This window comes from Psammomys obesus, unplaced genomic scaffold, assembly GCF_907164565.1.
Source record: "Psammomys obesus unplaced genomic scaffold, mPsaObe1.curated_primary_1811, whole genome shotgun sequence".
In the NCBI taxonomy this organism is placed as follows: domain Eukaryota; kingdom Metazoa; phylum Chordata; class Mammalia; order Rodentia; family Muridae; genus Psammomys; species Psammomys obesus.
In genome coordinates, this window is record NW_026596091.1 from 1,581,863 (window position 1) to 1,593,237 (window position 11,375).

Genomic DNA, 11,375 nt, shown 5'->3' on the forward strand with positions numbered 1-11,375 from the left:
TCACAACCAGCCATACTTCCCACACTTAGATCCCTGGAGGTCGTGTTAAAATGCAGATCCTGAGCCACTAGGTCAGCAACAGAGTGTAGTGTCAAAGATGACAATGCCATTGGTCCATGGGCCAAACACCAAGAAGCAAGGCTCTGTAACATTACTTCCTGTTGTATATCCTGCTTAAAATAATTTTGAGCTATGTAGCAGTGATATACACCTTTAATCCCAGCACTCAGGAGGCAGAAGCACATGGATCTCTGTGAGTTCAAGGCCAGTCTTGTCTGCAAAGTGAGTCCAGGACAGCCAAAGTTACACAGGAAAATCTTGTCTTGGGAAAAAAAAAAAGACAAAAAAATTTCTTATGGAGCTGAAGAAGTGGCTCAGTGGTTAAGAGCACCATGTGCTCTTCCAAAGGACTCGGGTTCAATTCCCAGCACCCACATGGCAGTTCACAACTGTCTGTAATGCCGATTCCAAGGGATCTGACACTAATGCAGATAAAATAAAATTGATTATTAAAAAAAAATAACAAATTTTCCCGAAATGCTGGTAATTGAATCCGAATGTTAAGCAAGCACCCTACCACTAAATGATATGCCCAGCCCAGAAGCCCGGAGGTTCTGCCAAGCACACTATAGAGTGACACCGTTTCCCTGACTGTCCTCCTTCAGATCGTGGATGAAATCACTGAACCTTTTCCCCCAGCTGAAAATCTAACCTAAGCCTTTGCAGTTTCTCAGAAATAAGCAAGTGCTGGTGTACGTGTGGACAGTCCGGAACACACCGCCCTAGACAATACCCACCAGCCACTGGCAGCTGTTCAAACTTCAATTAGTAAAGCCAAATGCAATGAAAAGTTCAGTTCCTTAGTCGAAAAACTTGCTGCGTATGTGCCTAGTGTTTACTGGTTTTGGATAGCTTGGATTTTTATTTTAAAAGTTGTATAAACTAAAAAAAAAAAAAAAAGTTGTATAAACTGAGTATGGTTATTTCCCTTTCGTGTATGTCTGGGCACTGTTTTCATACATAGGATCTGGAGTTACATAATGTCATGTGAGGGCTGGGAACCAAACCTAGACCCTCTGGAAGAGCAGCCAATGTTCTGAACTCTTGAGGCATCCCTCCAGCCCTGACAGACAAGTTTTTCGGTTTTGTTTTGTTATGTTTTTAATTACGATATCACAAAACTTCTATTTAACAAAACATTTCTTATTACCCTTCAAGACTGAGATGGAAAGATTGTGTGTGTCGATCTGCCTATACCTCTATCTATATGTATCCATAACTGTCTCAGCCCCTGGGATAGTTGTGTTTAAGGAGCATGCCCGCTCACATGGGGAGCCTTGTTTGAGTTACTGCGCTAAAAGCTCCATGGTCACCATCAGATTGATCAAACTGGCCAGGGAAACAAATAAATGCATTCCCAGAAAGACATGTTGGCTTTCCCTCCTGGTCCTCTCTCCCTTACTCACAAACCACAGGCAATCCTCATCACACCAAGCACTTTCTGCCTGGGGCCTGTGCACACACGGCCTCATTGCCCCTCCTAACTCCTGTATGGTTGGCTCCTTGTGATTGGCCAGTTCTCGGACAGACGTCACCTCTTTAGAATTCACTGTCCACCAACTTGGGCAGATCTCCAGGTTATACTTTTTCATAACACATTTCTATTTTTGCTCATACCCCTTATGGCCATTTGGAGTTACATATTTACCTGGTAGCTTATTTCTGTGTTAACTCTTACCTACTGAAATCTAAGTACCACCAAGGGCATCGGCCAGATCTGTTTTTTTGTTATTTTTGTTTGTTTGTTTGTTTGTTTCACTTCTGTACCTCCAGGGCTGAGTACAGACTAAACACAGAATCTGTACTTATTGCATGAACAAATGAACAGGAAATGAAGTGGACAGATGAACTAAGTCAATATGTGATGGACGGAGTGAAATCAAAGCATGCGTGAAACAACCTTTTTTTCTGTCCTGATTCATTTCTCCTAATTCCATCCCTTTAAAGAAGAGGAAGAAGCTGTGATGGAGGGGGAGAAATTCACTGTAAATGACTCACCAGTGCCCATCACTGGGAGCCACTTCGCTTAGCTGTATGACTGGGCTTTTGTTATCTGGAAAGTCTGAGGGGTCAGTTATCTTTGTGATATCCTCAACTGCCACAGAGAAAGTGCAGCTGGCCAGGCCAGATGTTCTACAGTCAGGGCCATTTGTGAGGAATCCCCCTGTTTCATTGGGCAACCTAACTTCCCAAGGACTGACTTTGCTGGTTTTGTGTGGCAGGGAACCTGGGTAGGAAGCTGAAAACATGAGCTTAATAGTTAACTTTTATTGTCATTGCCAAAGGAGGGAACACTTAAAGTGACATCATAAATGGGGGTTTTAGAGCCCTTCAGTGGCCCGCCCAGACAGAGTCTGGGCTTAACATTTTGTTTTAAATGACATTAAAGAATTGCAGCCTGATGTCATGTTAAATAGACTGATTAATTTGGCACCACCTGCCATGCCCCCGAGGCAGAAAAGAGCCCCCTTCCCTTAAAGTTAAAAGTTTCTGAACTTTGCCTGATCCTGAGGGAGGAGGCAGGCCCACAAAGTTCCAGGTGGGTGAACGACAAACAGGCCAAGTTTTACCCAGTGGAAATCTGTTGGTGTGGAGTCCTGTAATAACTGGTCTCCTACCAAGTGTTGCCCAAAGGCATTATAGTAAACCCACTCTACTCTGGCCTTGGCCAGCTTCGGTTTTAGGAAACTGTGCCTACTCTTTCCTACCCCTTCTCCTGGACTCGTGTTTAAAACTGATAGCACGGTCTTTATATATTTAAAAGTAGACGGGGAACTAGACATGGACACAAATAGGTGGAGAAACTGTTCTCCCAGCAAGTCATAACTCACTCTCTGTGTTGCTGAGTCTTTCTCAGCCCTTACATCAAAGGATGCCACAAGGTTATGAGCTGTTGACTAATACTTTGTGCTCACTGAACAGACGTGATAACTGGTCTCTTTTTCATAGCTGAAAAAATGCGGAAGTGTCCATCCAACAGGAGACAGCAGTTTGATGAAGAGACTCAGGTATCTGGCTGGCCTTGACTCTGAAGTCAAATCTGATAATACATCATTTGCTCAGTGATTGTCAGAGTGTACCAGAGATCCAACAAATAACTATGTCACATATAATTTCACTTAAGTTTTTGGGGAAAAAAAAAAAAACAACAAGCCTTTGTAAGACCAAAGCTTGCTTGTTTAGCTTCTTTTGACATTATTTTTTTTCTTGCTTCCTGTTTAGGGTTTGTTGTTGTTGAAGATTTAATTTTACTTGTAACCTCCTGGATGTGCGTGCGTGCGTGCCCTTGGATGCCAGTAGAGGGGACTCTATCCCCTAGAGCTGGAGTTACAGATTGTTTTGTAAGCTGCCTGATGTGGGTGCTGGGTTGTTGCTCCTGTTGTACAAAGTCTTCTGTAGCCCAGGCTGGCCTCAAGCTCACTATGTAGCACAGGGTGACTTTGAACATCTGATCTTGCCTCTGCCCCCGACTTCTGTGATTACAGAGGTGCACCAGCATGTGCAGTTTACGCTAGGAATTGAACCCAAGACTTCATGAATGCTCAACATGCACTTTGCCAACTAAACTACAGTCCCAACCCCTATGTTTGGCTTCTTAAAAAATTGTTTTTGGTTTGCGTCTGGCCACATAGCTCAGTGAGAAAGGCACTTACCACTAAACTTGGTCACCTGGGTTGAACCCCTGAGAGATTCAACTACCACAGATTTTCTTCTGACCTCCACAAGTGTATACACACACACACACACACACACACACTCAAACACATACCCAAACATGTGCACACACATACACAAATACATTTAATTATTTGTTTTCAAGTTTTTGGAAAGCAGATGGAATATGGAACAGAAATTTAATAAAACCGACTGGGCATTAAAATCATATGCTGAGTTAACTTTTTAAAAGTGCATGATGGGTTATGTTTTTATTAGATTTATATAATTATTTTCTAAGTTATATTATTCAATAAAAGTATGCAAAGGCCCCAAATTTAAGAACTCTACAATAATACATTTATAGCATATACATAAAACCATGCAGCTTCTTAGGAAATTATGTGTGTTTCTTCCGAGACCATGGTCCATTGCTGGTCAAGATCCAGTCTGTGGATCCAGACCTGATCCATGGAGTATTTCAAAAGAGGTACTAGAGAAAAATAGTATACATACTTTATGTAAAATGACACTTTTAATGCCCTCTGGAGATACCTGAGAACAAAGCTGGAATGTGCCAGAATCTTCAAAGCCTACAGTCATCTGAAGAGAACCTGTTTTACATTTGTATTTCTAAGAAGCTACTTTTATGACCTATAGCATGTTGCACAGAAACTTCTCAACACTTTTATGATATTCCCATGGCCTTGGTGATCATCACACCTGCCCCTACCTCAAGGCCTCCAAAAGCCAGGCAGACTCCTGGCAGGACGAATGTGAGATACCCCTATTAGGATTCCCTGCACATGCCTCCCATCCTGCTGTTTCTCAAACATCCCTGGTTTGATGTGCTATGCTGGGGAGGTAGCCTTCCACTCTGGCCACACTGTTAGGTATGCAAAACTTTCCTGAGTATCTTAGAAGACAGGATGGCCACAACTCCATGGGTTGCCTTGGTGATGGTAGGTATGTCAGGAGCATGATTCAGGGAAATGGCTCTTGGCAGCTCTTGCTGCCCCACTGCTTCTTTTGAGAAGCAGGAGACCCAGGGGACAATGATCTAATACTTCCGGTCTAGGAAGAACCCTTGAATGCTGGAGAACCCATGCATGGGGCTCATATGTGCTTCCTTTTTTGTTGTCAGTGAGCAAAAAGTAGTTTTCTCTTCTGTAGTCCCTCTTCTTAGTGTCAGAACTGCTTGCCTGAAGGTTTGCTGGCCTGGATTCCCAGAGTTTCCAAGCTAGTGTGTCTGTAGGCACTTTCCATGAGCTTGTCTGCCAAGTTATGTAAAGGTGCTGCTACTGCTGGTCTAGGGGACCCACCAGAAGCTGGTGGGGCCCAATAGTGAGAATGGGCACTTCCAAATGGCTGCATTTAAAATGCTTTCCCTGTGGCAGAATTCCCCACCAATGTGGTATGCATACATGAAGTGGGTTTCTGCTGTACTGACTCCTTACATACTGCCACAGCACCCAGGCCTTCCTAACTAATAAAGGGATTGAAAGAAAGATTTGAAGCTTGAGTAATAAAGAGGATAGCACAGCACCTTACCTAACCCTCCAGTCTATTCTGTGAGGTCTCTCCTGATACCTCCAAGCATGGACTCTCCTTCCTTGAGAGCCCTGTACCTTGACTATGCCATCTTCTATGACGATTTTCTCTGTCTCTCTCATCCCTGAGTGGCCTTGGCATAGTAATATTCCTATCATGCACAGCACTCAGCATAAACTTGGCACTTTCAAAATATCACTGCCCCTCTCTCACACACAACCTATGAAACAGCATTCTGCATGGAAGATTTTCAAGGCATGTTAAAAATACTGTGTCAGATGAAAACAGATGCAGAGACTCACAGCTAAACATTAGGTGGAACTCAGGGACCCTTGTGGAAAAGAACAACAGGATGTGAAGGAGTCAGAGAGGTCAAGGACACTACAAGAAAACCTACAGAATCAATGAACCTGGGCCCATAGGGGCTCACAGAGACTGAACCACCAACCAAAGAACATGCATGGGACAGAGCTAGGCCCTCTACACATATGTAACAAATGTGTAGCTTGTTTTTCATGTGGACCCCCTAACTGGAGCAGAGGCTGTCTCTGACTCTGTTGCCTGCCTTTGGGTCCCTTTCCTTAACTGGGCTGCCTTGTCTAGTCCTACTGCAACTTGATATGCCAAGGTGGGTTGATAACTGTGGGAGGCCTTCCCTCTTCTGGGGAGAGAGGGAGGGAGGGATTGGGGAAGAGAAGAGGAAGGGACTGGGAGGAGAGGAAGGAGGGGAATCTGTGATCAGGATGTTAAGTAAATTAATTAATTAATTTAAAAAAGATCTAATGTTGCTGATGAGAAGGCTGGTATCAATCCAAGTCTCTTTTGGTAATTATCTCTTTGGGGCTGATGAGATCTCTTTGATTTTATTTAGTGAGTTTCCAAGTGATTTCCAACCCATTTCTCCCCTCCCCCATTTAATTACCTCAGGAATCAAGGAAAGAAACTTGAAAACTGTGACCGTAAGTCTTATATCTCTGTTCTATAAAACCATTAAGCTAGTAGTATGCTCTCTCTCTCTCTTGATCTTGTTTTCTTTTATTCTAGTAACACAGACCTTTCTTACTTGCTTTCCTTTCTTAATTAATTTATTTATTTAAAGATAAAGGTTCACTCTGTAGCCCCCGCCCACCCATTCTATAGCCCAGTATTGGCTTCAAGCATTCAGCAATCCTCCTGACTTGCAGCCTTTGGAGTTCTGAGATTACAACTGTGAGTCATAATACCCAGCTACTTCTCCATTTTCTTTTCTTACTTGGAATACTTATTTTAAAAAGTGAACATAAGGCTGAGCACACACCTGTAATCCTAGCACTTAGGAGGAAAAGGCAGTAGAATCACCACAAATTTGAGATTAACCTGGTCTGTTCATACAGAGTTCCAGGTCAGCCAGGGCCTCTCCAAACAATAATTTCTAAACATACCAGCTTTTTCTCTTAGCATAGCTCTTTTTTTTTCTATGAAAAGTGGTTTATTAGATGGATATGAAAAGAGAGAGAGAAGGGAGGAGCAGGATATAATGGGAGAAAGAGAGAAGGGAAAGAGAGAAAAGGGAAAGAGAGGGGGCGCCTGGATAGAGAAAGGGGGCGCATAGCTCTTATATTGAACATTTCTTTATCTCCTTGCATTGATTGTATTATCAGAGAACCTCTTAGCTCATCCTTTTAACTAATTCTCTTTCAGTTGTATTTTGTGTTCTGATCAACTTATGTGTCTCTTTCAACAGCTGTCCATTCTTCTTGAAGATCTCTGATTCTCACGAATACATAATTCCCCTTCTTGTGGGCTGTGCTTACAGCACTGGTATGGTGACTTTTTTTTTTTAATGTGATACAACGCTTTAACCTAAAATCTAGCAATTAAACCATTTTCAGCTTAGTTGCATTAAGTACAGTTGTTGGGCTGTGCAACAACCATCACCATCCATCTCCAAAGTTTTTGATCATCCCATATTGAAACTCTGTCCTATGTCTTCTACCTCGATCCTCTATTTTACTCTGAATTTCCCTGCTCTGGGGTCCCTGTAAAAGTGGAATCAGACATTTGCCTTTTGATATCTAGCTCATTTCGCTTAGCACAATATCTTCAAGATTCAGTCATGTTATAATGATATATTAGAATTAGAAATATTGTCCAGTATATGATGTTTATATCCATTCACCCATCAATGGGCAAGGGACACAATGGGTCCTTTTCCACATTTCCCCTTTTATACATACTTTTATGTATACATATATACAAATATATATTCGGCATTCCTTTAGTTGTCTTATGTGTGGGTGTTTGCTGAGGCTTTGGCAATTCTTGGGTGTGGCCTGCCTGGCCTGTGAGAACACAGTGTGTATCCTGGGCTGTGGGTCTCCCATCAGAGCAACTCTCAAGCCTCGTCAGCTTTACAAAGTCATGCTCACTGTGGGATGGAGCTTGGCCCAAGACCAATCCTGTTCATAGCCACTGCCTCACTTAGTCTTCCTGTGGCTTGATGAGGCTTCCTACCTGTCCACATTTCCAGAGACATTGCTTAGGTTTGGGTTCATGTTTCTTGATTTCAGGCATGCCTGTCTACCAACTCACAGGACATTTTAATAATTTCAGTGGCTTACTTTGGGGAGTAGAGATTTATCATGTGCTTAATCTGCTAACTGAAAACAGCAACATATGGAAGATATACTAATGAACAATCTGAGTCCTCTAAACCTTCCTTAAATCCAGGAAGATCCCTGAGTCTTGGGATTCCTTTGTGTGTTTGGAGGAAGATTGTCTTCCAGAAATTTCTTGCTTTCAACATGTACTCCCCACCCCACACTTTGGAGAGCCTTCTTTTACCTGTTGTGCTAAGGCCGGTGTACTCGGGGGATGGGTTGCTGACAGGGGAGGAGGGTGGTGGCACCTCCACAGATGTGGCAGATTTTGCTGGAGAAAATGATGGGCCTGGCGAAGGGGTTGTTGGGGCAGTCTCTGTCAAGATAATTTCTTCCTGAACTCCTGCTGCAAATACAGAAAAGGTAAGTTCTTAGAGCCCAAGGTCAAGGACAATTGCCTTTAAAGAACCACAAGAAAGGAAGCATGCTTTCTAATCTGTGTCCTATGGGTTACTCCCTGCTTAAAGCCTTTCAGTGGTTTCCACACACAGGTGCCCATGCTACAGAGGAAGAGAAACTGGTGATTTCTCAGTGTCTGAGCCACTCCCCACAGCTCTATTCTTGGGTGTGTGAAATTAAAGAAACAGAACAGAAGTAAGTATAGTGGCCATATTTCAGCTCACCTGTGCCTCCTTCTCCCTTCATGGCTCGCATGAGCTCGTTGGCCCGCTCCTGACAATGCAGAGATTCCAATAAGTAGAGCACGTAGTCATCAAACATCAAGTGAATTAGGTGAAAAGACCCTGGCGAGAAAATATCAGGCAGAAAGTGAGTTGGCCGACCTTGTGTGTCCCCTCCACCTGGCCAGGGGCATGCTGCTGTGTCCTCTAAACAGTGCTCAGGATATCCCCTCTCCCGCACCATCTCCCCGCTGTGGCTAGAGCTGTCCATCTTTTGCCATATTCCCAGTCAAGACCATTAATCCTCTGCATTCATATGTCACCATTAAAAAAAAAGGTACACACTAAGCCTGAGCTTTCAGGTTCCCAGCAGCTCCAGTCCTTGTCTCGGCACAATGGCACTCATTTCCACTCTTTCTATAGCATATCCTATAAGTGTGTCCGTGGCAGGGAACGTACCTGTTAGTTCATGGATGTCTACCAGTGTACCCGGCATAATCGAAGAAGCAATTGAAATAATCATTTTGCAATGATAGAATCATTTCTCTAAGTGTTTTTGAGACCCACTCAGTACAAGGTCTTTAGAAAAGGTACCAGATGGGGAAGATTTGGGATTTTCAAGGAGCACATTTTGAATGCAGATAATTCCTTAAGAAGGAAAGTAAAGAGTCATTTTTAAGACTGTCCCCATGTACCAGTGTCTGAGCTCAACATTTTCCAAGATCTACAACCACCCAGTACAAAAAACATTTTGACTTCTGTGTTTCAGCCTACCTTGCCTAGTCCTTTTCAATAAGAAAAACAAAGTTAGATGTACATTGACCAAGTGTTCTGTGGCAACCACTATATTAGCCAATGTAGGTTATTGTGTATAATCTACATCTTAGTCACATGAGATAAATAGTACTCTGTTACAAAGGAGAAAAACCGAAACTCAAGATTCATAGGAACATGGAAAGCTACACAGTGAAGTGCAGAACTCGACTTGAACTGCTCCTGAAGTTGCTGTTTATTGTGCAGTTTGTAATGTTCTCTAAAAGGAAGACGGCGAAGCAGAATAAGATAAGTATACATTAGGTGCTTAATAAATGATAACTGTTGCTATCTCAAGAACTGCACAATGACTGATTCATTCAATTACAGTAAAAAAAAAACTCAAATGATAGCTTCATATACTTGAAGCATTTGTAAAAAGAAATTATTTTACTTGCTAGGATGTTGGTCTAAGGCAATATAGATGGAATGAAACATCTATGAGCTAGTGAATTAGAGTATATGATTAAAAAAATGGGTAGTAGTGTTTGTCCAGGAAGTCCTTTAGAAACCATCAGCACACCCAATAGGTCTCTTATTTTCAATTGTTTTTCAAACAGGAGCTTTATAGAGCTGTTGCCACTGCCTGTGATTGTGCTGTGATTCTCTGAGTACAAGGGAGAAGCTACAAGTCAAGCTTGGAGGCATGGACGTAGTAAGGGCTACAGCGTTCTTTTTAAAAGTCCATCCTTAGGATTATTGGGCAAGAAGCAGTTCAGTGCCAGGATGTCATGGCCACATAAGAGGGTAAATATAGAAGAAAATGGGGGGGAGGCAGTGCTGAAGCTCCATAACACAGGGGTTTTTTAAAATCCCTCCTATCCTCTGTTCTGTGCCAGTGGTGACCTGGACACATCAGAGACTCCACACACCATATATTAGAGGAATGAAGGAATGGTCAAGCACAGACTACTCTGCTGTATGTGTGGGCTAAGCTCTTCCACCTTCCAAGAACACTGTGAAGGTTTTATTCTTTTCAGCTAATTTGTTAGGGGAAAAAGGCTCTCAGGTCCAGAACTAGTGATCACCAAAGGTCATTATGCGATGATAAGGTACTGGAGGCAAAGAAAACTTGCTATTTGGTAACTTACTCCACTGCATTTGCTAGACACTGGAATTTTCTTCATTCTGGATAAGGTGTTCTAGCTTATAGAAGATGAGAGCATTCTAAAATGTGTTAGTATACTTACCACATAGCTTTATGATATGCTGAACATTTTTCTATATTTAAATCATGTTTTTAATTGTTTCCTTCCTTACTGTAATTTCCCTGACTCTTTATGCTCGTCCCTTTGAATAATGACTAATCTTGAATCTGTTATGTGTTTTTCTACTGTTACTGTACACTTACATATCTGTAGAGAACACATATATAGTTTTCTAATGTGGTGTAAGTGATACAATACCCTACATAGCATTCTACAACCTGCTTTGACAGTTTTGTTTGTAGATCCATGCACGTGGACATGGAGCTGCAGCTGAAGAACTGACCATTGACTACCACAGTTTTCCCATTCTCCTGACGGTGAAAGCTAGATTGTTGACAAATTTTATCATTGAAAATTAGCTACAATGACTATTTTTGCATCTAGGGAGTGCAAGGTTACCTGCCAGACTGGTTTACACTTTTACCGGTACCATGTAAGGTGCTGGCAAAAAGGGTATGAACTTTGCAGTAACCTAATTACCACAGAGACACATGTCCTTTCATGTGCTTGTTCATTTTTACAATTTCCTGTTCTATAAACTGCCGTTTGTGTCTTTTGCTTATTTTATTTTTACATACTGGAGTTATGTATTTAAAGACCAAGGATATATCTCAGTGGGTAAGGGCACTTGCCCCAAGTTTGACAACTTGAGTTCTTTCCTTGGGACCACATGGTAGGAGGAGGAAACCAACTCCCACAAACTCTAACTTCCACATATCCCTATGCCCCCATAGATAGGTGATAGGTGTTAGATGGTAGAAAGAAAGAAAGAAAGAAAGAAAGAAAGAAAGAAAGAAAGAAAGAAAGAAAGAAAGAAAGAAAGAAAGAAA

General features: G+C 42.2%; 1 protein-coding gene across 2 annotated transcripts in view; it reads right to left on the reverse strand.

Annotated features, from left to right (window-relative positions):
- The window catches only part of Rfx4 (regulatory factor X4), a 153,071-nt gene that overhangs the window by 16,254 nt on the left and 125,442 nt on the right, over window positions 1-11,375 (reverse strand). Inside the window, exons 14-15 of one of the 2 annotated variants that reach the window (XM_055627777.1) lie at window positions 8,528-8,647; window positions 8,089-8,247 (exon numbers count right to left, since the gene is read on the reverse strand). In XM_055627777.1, the coding sequence (XP_055483752.1) occupies window positions 8,089-8,247; window positions 8,528-8,647 (279 nt within the window). Of the gene's footprint in view, window positions 1-8,088; window positions 8,251-8,527; window positions 8,648-11,375 lie in introns of both variants that reach the window. The other variant, XM_055627776.1, reaches the window with a different exon arrangement.